Raw genomic sequence first — 16,559 nt, forward strand, 5'->3', positions numbered from 1 at the left:
AAGGTACGGATCCTCATTTGCACAGCCTCCAGGTCACAGAAAGCCTGGGTATATTGTGAATTAGAAACCAGAGAAAGACAGACATTTCTTTGTGGAAAGCATTCAAATAAGTAAAACAAAGCAAAAAAAGCAATCAAAAATCACATTCAAACCCCAAATCACCTTAAAAGAAACCAGAAGAAAGGCTGGGCCTCTAATGAGATAAGAACTATGCAGAAGACATCAGGCAGTTTATTCCTTCTGAAAAGCATCCAGTGGTTAGTTTTCTCAGGGCATCCTTGATCTCATGGTTTCTCATGCTGTAGATGAGGGGGTTCAAGGCTGGAGGTACCACTGAGTACAGAACTGCCACCAGCAGGTCCAGGGATGGGGAGGAGATGGAGGGGGGCTTCAGGTAGGCAAACATGCCAGTGCTCATAAACAAGGAGACTACGGTGAGGTGAGGGAGGCAGGTGGAAAAGGCTTTGTGCTGTCCCTGCTCAGAGGGGATCCTCAGCACAGCCCTGAAGATCTGCCCATAGGACAGCACAATGAAAACAAAACACCCAAATGCAAAACAGACACCAACTACAATTACCCCAACTTCCCTGAGGTAGGGATCTGAGCAGGCGAGCTTGAGGATCTGGGGGATTTCACAGAAGAACTGGTCCACAGCATTGCCTTGGCAGAGGGGTAGTGAAAATGTATTGGCAGTGTGCAGCACAGCAGTGAGAAACGCACTGCCCCAGGCAGCTGCTGCCATGTGGACACAAGCTCTGCTGCCCAGGAGGGTCCCGTAGTGCAGGGGTTTGCAGATGGCAACGTAGCGGTCATAGGCCATGACAGTGAGAAGAAAATACTCTGCTGAGATCAAAAAGACTAACAGAAAGACCTGGGCAGCACATCCTGGGTAGGAGATGGCCCTGGTGTCCCAGAGGGAGTTGGCCATGGCTTTGGGGACAGTGGTGGAGATGGAGCCCAGGTCAAGGAGGGAGAGGTTGAGGAGGAAGAAGTACATGGGTGCGTGGAGGCGGTGGTCACAGGCTATAGCGGTGATGATGAGGCCGTTGGCCAGGAGGGCAGCCAGGTAGATGGCCAGGAAGAGCCAGAAGTGCAAGAGCTGCAGCTCCCGCATTTCTGCAAATGCCAGGAGGAGGAATTCAGTAATGGAGCTGCTGTTGGACATCTGCTGCCTCTGGGTGTGGAGCACTGAACAGGGAGGTAAGGGCAGTGACAAGTTAGGGCATTATTCTCTAACCAAAATCAGAGCCATTTCTCATACTACATGTTCACCACATTTTTTCCATTTCAGCATGGTCTCTGTTCAGCTCTGCTCATGGAGCTCTGGTTGGTCCTGGCTGAGTGTGCTGTGAGGAGCAGGACCTCTGCCCACTGGCTGCCATGGAGTCAGCCTTGCTCTTCAGCAGTGACTTTCTGGAAATGGTGTCGGTCAGGGGGATCAGTCCTGGTGTTTGAATTGGTCAGATGAATCTGCTCCTAATGTAAAAGTGCTTCTCAGCATCTGCACTACCAGGGCTAAGAATACACAATCAAAGCTTTGTTTGGGGGGGGGGGGGGGTTACAGCTCTCTCCCATCACACCTGGTAATATTCTTGGATTTCAGAAACCCTCATCATTTCTGCTGTACTCAGAGAAAATAAAGTGGGTTCTGCGAGGAAAGAGTACTGCCTGCACCGCAGTGGAGAGTGAAGGGAGCTGGTGTGTCACTCTGTCTTGTTGCCAGCTACCCTGAGCTTGCTCCTTTCTGAGATGGAGGGTAATCACATCCCCATGTAACCTGAAAATACTCCAGGCACTACTGAGAGCAGAGAGACCCACTGTCCAACACCAAGTGACTCCCCCTTTCTCAAGGTCTCTACACCCCACCTCTTGCCAAGGACACACATGGTTCATTTCACAAACCAAAATCAAAACCAAAATCAAAGCCATTTCTCATACTACATGTTCACCGCAGTTTTTCCATTTCAACGAGATCTCTGTTCAGCTCTGTGGACGGTGCTCTGGTTGGTGCTGGCTGAGTGTGTTGTGAGGAGCAGGACCTCTGCCTACTGCTAGAAAGGAGTCAGCCCTGCTGTGTAGCAGTGAGTTTCTTATTGCTCAGGTGCATCAGTCCTGCTGTTTGAATTGGTCAAATGAAACTACTCCTAAAGTAAAAGTCCATGTCAGCATCTGCACTCCCAGGGCTAAGAAACAACAATGAAAACAGTGTTTGAGTGAGAGGTATGGGGGTTAGAGCTCTCCACTATCTCACCTAGTGATTTTCTTTGATTTCAGAAACCCTCATCATTTCTGCATCACTCGGAGAAAACAAAGTGTGTCCTGTGAGGCAAGAGAATTGCCTGTGGCTTAATGCAGAGTGAGGGGAGCTGGTCTGTCACTCTGTCTTGTTGCCAGCTACCCTGAGCTCTCACCTTTCTGAGATGGAGGGTAATCACACCTGTGTGTTAACCTGAAAAGACTCCAGGCACTACTGAGAGCAGAGAGACCCACTGTCCAACACCAAGTGCCTCCCCCTGTCTCAAGGTCTCTGCACCCCACCTCTTGCCAAGGACACACATGGTTCATTTCACAAACCCAGCAGCTTTTCCTCACTCATGGTGTCTCTGTGCTTCTCCATGGGGCATTCAGAAACACCAAGATGCTATGGGATAGACATGCATCCTGGAGGGCATCTCACAGCTTGGAAAGACACCCCAAGAAAATAGCCAAGTGTCCTGATGATGGTATCTCAGGAAGGGACAGTCAGCTTATTTCCTAGGGAATAACACAGGCTGCATTGCCCAGAGCCCCACAGCTTGGAGGAGAGCTTGGACACCTGTAACCTTGTTCCCATGGACACAGCTGCATGGGAGGACCCACAAGATCAGTGTGCGACTCTGCAACTGAAACTCCCACCCCAGAGAAACAGACAGCAAGAACAAGATAACAATAGCAATAACACAGACTAGTGGAGAAGCAAGGAAAAATAGAGTGAGGGTCTGGCTCAGAGAGGCAAGGGGAGAGGCAGCTGAAGTCTCAGGGAAGACTTACCCTTACCCAGCTGTACATGCCATTTTCCAGACACCAACACAGCCAGGCAGTTGTTCTCAGTCCCTGTGCTCTACTTCAGGAGGCTCCTATCAGACTTACTGATCCCTCAGCGTTACAGCTCAGGAGTCTCACTGAGCTGTTGAAGCATGACAACAGTTTCTCGATGTCTCATGAAAATTTCTCAGGAGTAGAAAACTGAAAACACAGGCTCAGGAAAGCTCCTTGTGTTTATAGCAATCCTTGCTTTCACCTTCCCCTTGAAAAGTGCCCTTGGAAATGTCTTGGGGGTGATCTGGAGACTGTGAGCAGCCCTGATCCACACAGCATCCTCTTGTCAGCAGAAGGACCCTGCCCTCCTTGGGGTTGCTTCTTCCACCCACAGCTTCTCCCCACTCTGCTGTTAGAGCTCCCCAGGCAGGCAGAGTACTTACCCTGACCAGCGCCAGAGTCCCTGCCCCAGCACACAGCTCCCTGGCCGCAAGGACCCTGCTCAGAAGGACAGCCCTGGGCACCCCTGGCTGCACACCCACCTTCACACTCTGCAGCCATCCCCAGGTGAAGGCAGCTGACATGCCCTGTCCCTCTGAGGGTGCAGCAGGGAAGCTGTGCTCCAAAGTGCGTCCTTTTTCTCTACACTGTACAAACTGTGAGAGTCCTCCTGAGAAATCCTATAGGCTGTGGGATGTGCCAGCTTTAGGAGATCATTCCAGGAAGCACAGCTGCATTGCCCTGCAGCAAGACACTTACCCTGTTAAGGGATATGAAAATTTTGCTCCAAGTCAGCACTTCTCTGTCCTCCCACCCCAGACTGCCTTTAACCTCTCTCCCTGCCTCACTTCTCTCCCCTCGGTGCCTGCAGGCAGTGCCCACAGCCCTGCTGCGCTTTGCAGAGGAGCTGCTCCTGGGCAGAGCTGTCTCTCTGCAGTGCTGCCTGCTTGCCATGAGCTCCCTCCAGCCCAGGAGCCCAGCCCAGCTCAGCAGCAGAGGACCAGCCCAAGGCAGCACTTCCTCTGCCCCCTCTGGGCTCCCTCCAGGTGTCCCTGGGGCTCCAGGGGAACCTGCTGGGAAACAGGCTGAGGCAAACACTGATGTTGCCTCCCTCAGCTAGGGAGAGCCACTTCTTTCCTGAAATAAAATTCTCCTCTCAGAGACAAAGTTACATCTACATGCCACATTTTTTGGTCTTAGAGTTAGACAGGATACCCAGAGAGAGGCAGGCAGGGATCTCTGCTGAGGGAAGGGATCCATGGGTCAATGGAGGCATCTCATCCTGCGTTTCTACTGATGGCATTTGAAGGAGGCTCAGCTCCCTCCCATGCACACCACAAAGCCACAGGAGGTGGGATTCCTTTTAACTCACTTCAGGTGTGAGCAAAATGGACACCTGCATGGGAGCTCCTTGCCTCAGCTCCCATCTGAATTAATGGAGAGGAAAGGCAGGGGTAAGGTGTTCAGATGCAAATCCCTGGTGCCATTTGAACTGCCAGAGGTGGTCCAAGATACATGTAGGTAACAGCAAACTGTAACGGAGAAGTTCATAGAGACAGGGCAACATCTTGGTAATCCTATATAAGCCTAGTGGGAAATTCCTTTGGCCAAGTGACATGACAGCTTATGCCCAACTAAAGGCCAAAAGATCCTTTTCCTACTCCTTATCTTCATGACACTTGATACAGCTATTCATATGAACGATTGCCGTCATGTACTATAGCGAGAGCTGGGTCTCTCTTCGATCAGCTGAATTTACTATACCTCCACTGACTGTAATGGCATGTGTTCCCGGTTCGTCCCCACACTTCCTAATAGAATTCAGGGCAGGTCCTCTGTTTAATGTCCAAATCCAGGGCCACAGAGCTACCCGGCATGCCAAAGCTGGCAGGGACCTCACAAGAGCTGCGGGAAAGCAATTCCCATTCAGGATGGTACATCACAGACACTCCATAAGGTGTGGCAGAGAGTGTAATTTGGGGCCTGTGTGCCCTTGACTGATGCCATCAGTCAGAGCCATCAGTCATCAGATGCCATCAGAGAGGCAAGGTCTGCTCCTTCTCCGCCCATGAGCTGCTGGCATTGTGTGAACACGAAACATGTCGCACAGGGGTTTTTACTCACTCCCTTGATGATCCAATCAATGAAAAGACCAAGAATTTTCAGAGTGTTCCTGGATACATCTCATCTTCAAGAAGAGCATACTCCAAGCACAGCAATGGTCCATATCAAAATTCAGTGTAAACTCAAAAAGGATTTCAAGGGCACCAAGGTGAACTTTTGATTACTTCCGGAACAGTTAAAGAAGAAAAAGAGGTAAGGTAGGACCACTGCTGAAATGAGGAAGAGTAGCTCTAGAGAAATCTGAGGTACTCTATGTCACAGCCTCGGTTAATCCCAGCCAGGTCTCCCAGGCGTTTGAGCTGTGAGGTAGGACTCTGGAGGAGAACAACCAGCAGTGGATGGGGATCAGGCATGGGGTTACTCAAGCAAACTACACCCTTACCAGTCCCTGGAAACCATAGGGGCTGCATCCAAGGGTGCTGAGAGAATGTTTTTAACTCAAGGAGGTGCTGGTCTTTTATGACGCCAGTAAGAAATGAACTCGGACACTGTGGGCTACCTTTTAAAATTATGTTCATCATTGTTAACATTATAAGGAGAGAACCATGCAGATCATCTTAGGTTCCTTTAGACGGTGGGATCCCTAGGTGGTGTAGTATTGAACGGGCCTTCTACCTGGAGATGCTGGTTGCAAGGGAAGTCAAAAGCAAACAGAAGACCTTTGGTCACTATCACTACTATCACTACTTCCTCAGGGAAGTTGGGGTACTTGCAGTTGCTGTCTGTTTTGGATTTGGGTGTTTTGTTTTCATTGTGCTGTCCTATGGGCAGATCTTCAGGGCTGTGCTGAGGATCCCCTCTGAGCAGGGACAGCACAAAGCCTTTTCCACCTGCCTCCCTCACCTGGCTGTCGTGTCCTTGTTTATAAGCACTGGCATGTTTGCCTACCTGAAGCCCCCCTCCATCTCCTCCCCATCCCTGGACCTGGCGGTGGCAGTTCTGTACTCAGTGGTGCCTCCAGCCTTGAACCCCATCATCTACAGCATGAGAAACCGTGAGATCAAGGATGTCCTGAGAAAACAAATCACTGGATACTTTTCAGAAGAAATGAACTGCATGTTGTCTTTTGCATAGGACTCATATCTCATTAGAAGCCCAGCCTGTTGTCTGGTGGGGTTTTTATGGTGATTTGGGGGTTTTGAGTGTGGTTTTTGATTGCTCTTTTTGCTTTGTTTTACTTTTCTTTGTGGAAAGCATTTAGATAAGTTTCATCCTCTGGTTTTTAATTCACACTCTATCCAGATTTTGTGTGCCCTGCAGGCTGTGCAAATGAGGACCCTTCCCCTCTGTGTATTGTCCCAAAATAAAGGGCCCTGCAGTGACTTGTTTTTTCTGAGATCTTTCCTCCAAGACCTTCTCTGCAGATGCAGGGAGCAGTGCCTGTGTGCAGAGGGGAAGAAGAAAAGAGTCCCAGTGCAGCAGCACTGCCAGGGTTGTCCAGCGCTTGGTCTTTCCTGAGCTGCTCTCTTCCTACTTCCATGCTTTCCTTCTGAACCCTTGGGTTGGTGGAAGGCCTGAGTGCTCTTCAAGCATGGTTAGAGTCCTGCTGTGTGGCAGGCCTGTGGCTGCAGTCCAGGACAGGCAGTGGGCACTTGTGTGACAGAGCTGGTCTCCATTGCAGCATTTCCATCGCACAAGGGGATCTCCTCTGGCCTTGTGCCACAGATGCCCCCCACCTCTTGCGGCTCACCCCTCTCCACCCCCGAGGAGCTGCTGTGCCCTTCAGAGAGTCTGGGGCTGTGGGGTGAGTGCCCAGAGCTCTGCTGCATCCTGTGGTGGGCACTGCTGAGGGGCCATGCCAGACTGGGCTGCACTGGGGAGAGGGCAGGGGAGGTGGAGGGAGGTCGGGGGCAGTGGCGAGAGTTTAGGGGGAGCTGTGCCGGGCTGGAAAGTGCCCAGGAGAGAAAAATACCAGGGTATAGCTTGTAGTGTATGACCATGCAGGGCAAGGACTCACACCAGAGGTTTTTATTGCAGAGTCAGGGCTTGTAGAAAGCATGGAAGACATGCAGGTGCAGGAGAGAGGAGGAGACCAGTCTGTGCCCTTGGTGGTGTGGAGAGACAGGGAAGGTGGCTCAGGGTCTTTGTCACTCCCAGTGTCTCTCATTGGCCATTTCCAGCACCTGTTGGTCTCCCCATCTTGACAGGTGAGTTTTGCTGTGAGGCCATCTCCATCTTCCTGGTGGTCCAAGGGCTGGTGTGGGGGAACGGACAGCCCTGCCCAGCTTCTCTCATTCCCCAGACCCTGGAGCAGAGCTATCTGCAAAGCCCCATATGGGACAAGGCTGCAGCACCACAGGGGGCAGGAGAATTACAAAGCACGAATTTCTATTGACTTTGTTGTGGAGGTATGTGTTTAGGAGAAGAAAAGCTCACCTGGAGATGCTGGTTGCAATGGAATTCAGAAGCAAACAGAAGACCTTTGTTCACTTTTGACAGACTAAGGCTGAACAAGGGAAATGCAGGGCTGCTGCTGAATGGGGAAGGTGATTTAAGAAGAGCAGACACAGGTGGGGCTGAAGGAATGAATGCCTGCTGTGCCTGAGTGTTTACTGAAATGGTCTCCAGGCCCCTGTGCTCAGGGATAGGCTCTAAGGGAGAGGGGAGCATGCATTGTCATGAAAGTTAGGAATTCCCGCAAGGACTGATGCAGTTTCTGCCCCCGCAAGGGATTAACCGAGGCAATGACATAGGCGGGGGGCTTCCTGGGTGGAAGGAGGCCCTTTGGAAAGGTATTGGTGGACAGCAAGACGGACAGGACACAGCCGTGTGCCTTAGTAGCAAGGGAGGACAGGAGCACCCTGGTCTATATGAATGGGAGCACGGGCAGGTGATTGAGGGAAGAGATTCTACAGAACACTGTGTCCAGATTTCAGATCCCAATATAGGAAAGATGTTAGCAAGCTGGAGCCACTTTAGCAAAGGGCCCCCATGAAAGGATCTGAGGCAGGAAGACTTTACCTGTGAGGAGAGGCTGAGGGAGCTGGGCTTGTCCAGCCTGGAGAAAGGAAGGTCTTGGTCGAAACATGTGGCAGCATTGCATTGTTCCCAGGAAGACCGAGTCAGGCTCATGTCCATGGTACAAGACACAAGGACAAGAGGCAATGGGCTGAAAGAAGGGGGTTAGTGTACAAATAGAGAAATACATTTCCAGCATGAGGATAGTCAAACGCTGGAAGCTGTTTCCCAGGGAGTTTGTGCCAGCTCTATCCCAGAAAGTTACCAAGGCATATTTGGATAAAACCCTGAGAAATCTGGTCTGGTCCTGCTTTGAGCAGGAGGTTTTTCCAAAAACCTCCTGAGGTCCCTTCCACCCTGAATGATGCTGCCCTTCCTTCCCCTGCATGGTTTCAAATTAGGGAGAGCTCTCAGGATCTCCCTGGCCACAGAAATAACTCACATCAAGTGCAGGCCTGCTTTTCATGTGCCCCCATACATACAGCTCTGACCATATCAGGAATTTTGCAGTAGGTGTCTTTGTGATTTCCCCAGGACTATCAGTATCTATTAAAAAAAATACTGAAAATTTAAGGCATTTATCTTTCAAAACACAAATATATGCAACACAGCTGTCTGCATCTTTGGTAGCAGACTTGAAGTGTTCGCAGGGGTAGTGGGGCATCCTGCTGAAGTGAAATAAGTTGAGTTTTGATTTTGAGGTGGCAGAAGGAGGACATGTATTTCAGGGCTGGAATCCAGAGAGAAATAGAAGATTCAAGCAAGTCTGGAGCTGTGATAGCTTGGATGCAAGAGAAGTGTGATCAGGGTATTGGAAGAAGGCAGACAGGTTGTGGGCAACTCGCAGGCATTGACCAATCCTTGCTTAACCACAGCTTTGTTTTTGAAGCAACAGCCAGTAAGGACAGAAGGGCATCAGTCTGGCTTGGGAGATCCCAGGGTCCAAGTGTGGTGGGGAAAAGGGGACACAGCTAAAGTTGGCTGGGAAACCAGCACAGGCATAGGACAGTGTAGGACACCCTGTATTGGGGATGACCAAGGGCATTGCAGCAGCTGGGACCACCACCAGCCAACACAACTGAGATCCTTCTCTCCACCCTGGCTGCTGTCTCTTCCACTGAGGCCCATGAGAAGACACCAGGTCCTTACAGCCCCAGGGCATTGTTGCCCCCTCACCCACCCTCTGTGGATCCTGTCCTGCACTCGGCATTGCACACCCCCACTGCTCCTTGGAAGAGCCTCAAGCATCCCAGGAGGTAATGGGACCCCTTTCCCAGAGGATGGGGGTCAGGGCTTGGCTGTCCTGCTTGGTGAAACACATCAAGGGTTTTCACAGCCAAATTCTTCATTTGCTTTTTCCACCTCTAAGCAGTGCCTCTGACTTCCTGCTTCACCAGCCCCCAGGGACGGTCCCCTTTCTGGTCATTCCCTCCATGGCCTTTTCAGGGATGGCCCTCACTGGAGCCCACTAACATGCTCCGAAACTTGGAGGCTTGCTGCTGACTTCCAATTCTCCAGGGGCTTCTTCAATCTTTCAGGATCTGCAGTTCAGGAAGTCAGCACCAGAGGGCTCATTAACATGCAAAATGCCCTGACAAGTCCAGCTGCTGTGCATCATTTTCCTTTAAGTCTTCAATTCTGATGTGGTTAATTAGAGCAGTTTCAGGATTGTAATCAATGTGAAATGCTATGAACACTAAACAACACCAAAAAGAAAGGGTTTCTTTTTCTCCACGTTATTTTTCTGCTTATACAAAAATTGCTATCAGCAATCTCTAACTGATATTGATCCTGTGCTTACCCTAATGCAGCCTGAATAGATGTGAAAATCCAGAGCCTTCATGTTCCACAACCTATGGTCAGTCTTCATCCCTGCCCCCAACCTTCCATGTCTCTCATCAGCCACCTGGGACTTAGAGCAGCCCTGTTCCAATCTGAGCTTTTGCCACTGAAGGCTGTAGCTACATGTTTCAGCCTGGTGGCACCAATTCCCACCTGTTTTACTTGGAGAATGAGTGACACACAGACACAGAAGGGTGTTTCTTAATTGCCAACAACCAAAAACAAAAGAAGGCATAGTTCAATAAAAAAATAGAAACTATTCCTCAGCTAAGAATTAAGTCCACATTACCTCCACTGAAACCTGCTTCCTACAGAGGAAAACCTTAGACCAACAGAAAACACATTTTTTTGTTTAGTCACAGATGCCAGGACCTCCCCAAAAGTTCCCTGTCCTTGACTTTGTTTGTTTGTCCATACTCGCTCTTTTGCAGACAGCGTGTCACACACTGAAGTCACGAGCTCCCTCAACTCACAGAGGGGAGCAAAGAGACAAAGGGAATGAAGTTCTCCCTTCTGAATAGCCACATCTGCAGCAACCATCCCCCGCATATCTGGGTTACAGGAACGTCTTCAAGCAGACTCTGCATCATCTGGACACACTTGTTTTTCATTCACTGCTTGGTAAATTACAGGTGACTCCCTTGTAGGTGAAGGCAGGGATGAGAGTGATCACCTCTAACACTAGACACCTTGGGTGTGAATGCCCAGGCTTCCCTTTCCAGTCAAGGGAGAGAAATCACTTGTCTCAGCCAAGAGGCTTTGACACACTCTGCCTGTCCACAAGCTCATGCTCCAGATATTCTGCCATTGGTCCTGCCTCACATTTCTCTGTTCCACGTGAGGTCTTCAGCTACCTCAGGGTATCTTGCAGGCAGTGGCCACCCCTGTGTCAGCAACTGCATCAGCCCATGAGTGGAGATGATGGGTGTAAGTTGACACATATGCAGAAAAGAACTTGGTGTAATAAGTGTGCAAGAAGTCTTCATTTTCAGAGTTTTGAGAGTTTTCTATAAAACCTCATCATTGTTTTCTCTATTGGCCATTGACATGCAACAGCAAGCTGATTACCCTTTCTCTCCCGCTACATAAATTTAGATTTATACAGTCATTTCTAAAATGCATTACCTATAAACACGTTGAATGGCGAAACTGTTCTCAGGACATGTTTATATTAAAACATTTGACATCTGCATTTCATATCTAAACAGAGCTGAGAGCAATGGAGGTTGGAGAGGTTGGGTAGAGCCCACTTTATTTCTTTGCTATCAAGCTACGTCCAAAATCGGTAGCACTTCCCACCTATCATCCCTTTTTTGAGGTGGCCAAATTTTTATGGGCTATACAATGGCATAACATCATGGCCCTCCAAGTGCCAGACCCCAACCAATACACCACAGAGGCCCAGGGCACACCCAATGAAAGGAAATGCCATTCCTATTTGATAACCTGATAAAATTCTCCAATGAAATGGCTGCCTTGGTAGATGAGTAAGGCTTTTGAAACTGTCTGCCATAAAATCCACATAGAGAAGCTGCTGAAGCAGAGGCTGGATGGGCAGACAGTGAGGTGAATTGCAAAACTGGCTGAATGGCTGGGCCCACAGAATGGTGATCAGTGGCACAAGGTCTCTGTGGAGGCAGGTTACCAGTGGTGCCCTGCAGGGGTCAATACTAGGTCCAGTCCTGTCCCTTCAAACCTCTACTGTCGTTTTGAGGTCCTGTGATACCCTTTCAGGAAAATCAGTGCTGCCGGGCACCTCTCTGAGGTGTCAGTGCCCATGAATCAGCAAGCCTTCTCCACCCCCTAGGCATGCACATATGATAGAAAAATCTCTTTCATCCCTGACTTGCAGAAGAGGAGTCTTCCTTCCTGACATCTTCCCAGGACACACCTCCTCCTCTTCCCCATCCACAGACATCCACTGCTTGCCATTTCTGGCCTCAGAGAGGGTTTCAGCATTTGCTAAAGCCATCGGCCACCTCCTTGTTTCTCACTGACATCCCTCGACCCTCTCTCTGAGCCCTACACACAGCCATTAACTGCTGCTGAGAGCCACTCACTCTTCAGAAGAGATCTTGAGATTCTTACATATTCCTGGAGCTTATTAACTATCTTCCTGGCTCTCTCCAGAGCTCATGGCAAACGTTGTTGTCTACAACAGGGCCTTTATGACCATCTTTTATGAAATCATTGTCTTTTTAAGATCTTTTCTGCAGAAAGAGTAGCCACAGAAAAGCACCAAAGCCACCACAACAGAATCTGAGTGTAGTGCCAGTAAGAAGCAGCTGAGCAGCACCCAAAGCTCTGGCTTCCTGGCAAGGAGTCTCTCCTGTTTGTCACCTCTTCTCATGAAAGAAACAGGGAAACTGTCCATCCCATGGAGCTCTGCAGAAGGAAGTTGGAGCTGTACGTTTTGTGAGATGATAGAAGCAGGATCAGCAGGTAGAAAAGACTTTTGTAGGGAAGGCTTTACGAGGGAGGACCCTGCCTTCACCAAGATAAAAAAGAGACCAGGTAGAGTGCTGACAAGATGGATAGAAGTGTTCTGGGATAAAAGAGTGTGGATGAGAGAAGGTGGGAGAGATTTGGTTTGCAGAGATTTGAAGTAGTACTTTCCGTGTCTGAGCAGCCTGAGGTTTGGAGCCAAGGAAAAATATCGAAGCTCTCAAGGACCTTTTGGAATTAGTGGAACTATCACTACTAGCAGTAACAGGAGAGTGCTGAAAGAGAACTCCTTTGAATTCTCAATGATGCAGTAAAGCTTTTTAATTTTCTTTTTACTTGACAAAATATCTGTAAGTTCTCAGTGATGAGCCTCTGGTATGCAATTCTTAGAACAAGTGTCCATGATGGCACCTCCTGGCAGCTGCTTCATGGTCCCTGTCAGCGCCCTGTCCTTATGCTGACCCAGCCCTACTGCCCATACATGGTCCCACATCCCCACTGTGCAGGCACAGCATGGGAAAGGGGAGAATCAGGGGCAGGGAAAGTTCCCCCATTTGTGATCGCAATGATGGCCTTCAGATCACAGTTCCTCCATGACCCTCCTACTTTGCAGCTGCCCCAGCACCCGACCCCTCCCCTGCCCCAGCCTTGTCCCAGGTGGGGCTTTGCAGAAAGCTCTGCTCCAGGGTCTGCCAGGGTCTGGGGAAGGAGAGAAGCTGGGCAGGGCTGTCTGTTCCCCCAAACCAGCCCTTGGCCCAGGAGGAAGGTGGAGATGGCCTCACAGCAAAACTCACCTGCAAACTGGGATGACCGGCAAGTGTTGGAAATGAAAAAAAATTGGGGTGGTGAAGGCCCCAAGCCACCTTCCTCATCTCTCCACACCACTGAGGGCACAGACCAGCCTCCTCCTCTCCCCTGCACCTGCATGTCTTCCATGCTTTCCACAAGCCCTGCCTCTGCAACACAGATACCCAGTGTGAGTTCTTGCCCTGCATGGTCACACACTACAAGCTATACACTGATATTTTTCCCTCCTGGGGGCTTTCCAGCCCAGCACAGCTCCCCCTAAACTCTTCCCATTGCTACGGATGCACAACTAACCAAATGCAATAGGTGTTAAAACTCAGATTTATTCTTCAGCCATAGTTAGAAATCTGGTAAGATTTTATAAAACCACAGGCTCAATGATGTAAAGAGAATTAATACTACACGGCCGACTTAAGAATCCCCAAGATTTAAAGTGGTGGCTCAAAATACGCATATCACTCACCTAAAAGCTGAGGGCTCTCTCCCTCGAGGAGTTACATTGGGCGGTGCCCCGACCCAAGGGGGAGTCCCTGACTACAGACCCGCTGCTCCGAGGAGGACTGATTCCAACATGTCCTCCGGTGGGACCCCGTTTATACCCTTGTCAAATCTGACCTGTGGTCATTTAATCCCTATTGGCCAGGAGGGTCACCTCAGTGTACCTGGCACGTCTCGACTGGCCAGTTCAAATTTCAACCTGCAGCCTCCAGGGTTTCCTTCCCCTTCTCCCTTCCTGGAGAACTTTTGTTTCCTGCTGGCAGGATGGAGGGGGTGGGGGGGGAGTGCACTACCACAATCCACCCCGTGACTACAGTCATGATTCGACTGTTTTCCTTGAAGTGGTGGTACAGTCACCTCTTGCCTCCAAAGTTAAAAGGGGGTACAGTCTGGTGAATTTGATGCTCATTGTGGGCCACCATTCCCTTCTGGTCCAGAATTAAAGTGGAATATCGAAAGCAGGAATATCTGGTGTATGGACAGTTTTAAGGGAGTATACTTAATCATTAGTACAGGCTTCACTACCAAGCGTTTGATACAACTTATTGCAATATAGATTACAGTAATCATAACTACGAGCATTATTAAAGCTTAGAAAAAGCTGATCACCCACCCCGTGAAAGAAAAGTCCGAACATATCAAAACTTTTCCCAACCAGTTGGTTCCTGGTGCAGAAGCAATTGCCTCCGAGTCTCTTGCCATATTCTCTCGTTGATTTAGTCTTGAAGCCACATTGACGCGTTTGGAGTGAACACAGCAGTTGTCCATCAACATGTTCAAAACTTTACATATACCCTTCTCTTTCTTTGGCATCTAATCCAATAATGCCCAACTTTTGATAGTCATTTTACTCATATGTTATAACTGATAGTTTAAGAGTCCCCAAATTGTCAGATGTAACATTGGCTAAGGTTGATAGTTGCAAACTCAGTTCTAGAATGCTCTATAGGTGTTCCATGAGTAACATACACAGTTGCCCCCATGGAATTTCAGGGCATAGTGTAGTACCATTCCAGCTCCACCCCGTGATCCCATGGGTTAGTTGGAGGGTATAGTCACACCTGGTGTTCCATACTGAACTAGCATTTACTGCACCTGGTGACCAACTATAAACAACAGGAGTATAACCTGCTCCCTCCATCGAATCTGAACCTCCAACTATAATTGTTACACTGCTCTCATGCAAGCTCAAGGATTCGTGATATATTGATGTCCATCATTTTTACCACAACATTATCATCCAGACCCTCACCATCCACGCCTGTCACCGTCATCACTGCCAGCAGAAGCACTAGAAGAGCTTGCTTCTTCATTGTCCTGTAAGAAAGCACAAAGTAGGCCTTGCTGTTAAACCGGGTCACAGGGCTAGAAGTCCAGGATTATCCACCGAGCACTGATGCTCCCGTCTAAGACTTCCCAGGCAAACCAGCCTCTGGGTTTTGCTAAGGTCACAGGAACAATACCAATGGAGGGCAGCTTACCCTACCTGTTCCTTTTTGTCCCCACCAACCAGGATATCATCTCTATATTGATATATATGGACACCTGATGGTACTTCCACAGCATCAAGAAGCTTGGCTAAAGCATTGTGAGCAATAGTGGGGGAATGCCTATATCCCTGGGGAAGTTGTTTAAAAGTGTATTGAGTCCCTTCCCAAATGAAGGCGAACTGGGGTTTGTCCTCTTCCCTTAGGGGAACCATAAAAAACATATCCTTGACATCTAAAGCAGCCATCCATGGGTGGGCTGCAGCCTGTATTGCCGTTATCACTGACGTAATACTTGGGACAGCAGCAGTTAATGGTGGGGTCCTACTGTTCAGTCTTCAATAACCAATTGTTAGTCACCACCTTCCATCTGATTTACCGACTGGCCAAACAGGAGAATTATAAGGGGAATGTGTGCGACTGATGGTCTCTCTTTTCTCCAGATCATTAATTACTTCCAAAATGCTCCATTTGGCTGCAGCTGGAAGTGAGTATTGAGGGACATGGGTTACTTTACATTGCAGTAGTGCAGGAGCAACCTGCAAGGTTCTCACATGAATAGCCTCTGCCTCCCTGCCCCCAAAGCTCCACACTCTACCATTGGGTAGGGCCCATTGTCCATTGTCTGCCTGCAAGCAGACAGCAAATCCCAGTATATTTCCCTCACAGGGGCTTAAAACCACTTCCACAGCTGTCATTCTCTTTTCCCCTGGTAACCAAAGTTGAGTTCGAGCTATGGGGCATTTTTCTGTCGCCTCTGTTACTCCTCTAATGTTTATAGCCTTTCTCCATGGCCTAATTCCCAGCTCATTAGCTTGTCGTTTGTTTAAAACACTAATTTGGGCTCCTGTATTGATTAAGAATTCCAAACTTATCCGTTTGGGGCCCACAGGAGTGTGTATATAAGGCTCTTTATCAGCAGACCATTGGCAAGTATTCACCATGCGGATTGGGCGGCCTGAACCCCAAACTGCAGCGCCTAGATTTTAGCCCATCCAGTTCCTCTCGCAGTGCCGCAAAAGGGTCCCGTTTCTCTTCCCGAGGGGGTGGAGTTGCTGATACATCCCTTTGGTCTCTAGCTTTCCCCTCCAACAATTCCACCAACTTCCGGATGCCGTCAGCGGACTGCCTGTGCAGCATGGCTCAGGGTGCCCCCAGTGCCTTCCGCCAGAGATTGTTCCTTCTGGGATTGTAGTTCTGATCCAACCGACCATGAGATTGAGACCGCTTGGGGCAGGGTTTACAACCGACTGGCCAGACCTTCCTGCTGCCCTCTGTTAACTCCGACAGTCCCTTTTCCTGGATAGTAACAGATTCTCCTCTCTCCTTGGGGTCCACACCCCCAGCCCAGTAGGCTACTCTGGACGTTATCGACTGATC

General features: G+C 49.4%; 1 protein-coding gene across 1 annotated transcript; it reads right to left on the reverse strand.

Moving 5' to 3' along the window:
• Positions 1-208: 208 nt before the first annotated feature.
• LOC142027928 (olfactory receptor 14A16-like) lies at positions 209-1,165 on the reverse strand. Its single transcript, XM_075022088.1, has one exon. It carries the CDS (start codon positions 1,163-1,165, stop codon positions 209-211), a length of 957 nt encoding a protein of 318 aa, XP_074878189.1.
• Positions 1,166-16,559: the final 15,394 nt, after the last annotated feature.

This window comes from Buteo buteo, unplaced genomic scaffold (assembly GCF_964188355.1).
Source record: "Buteo buteo unplaced genomic scaffold, bButBut1.hap1.1 HAP1_SCAFFOLD_87, whole genome shotgun sequence".
Classification (NCBI taxonomy): domain Eukaryota; kingdom Metazoa; phylum Chordata; class Aves; order Accipitriformes; family Accipitridae; genus Buteo; species Buteo buteo.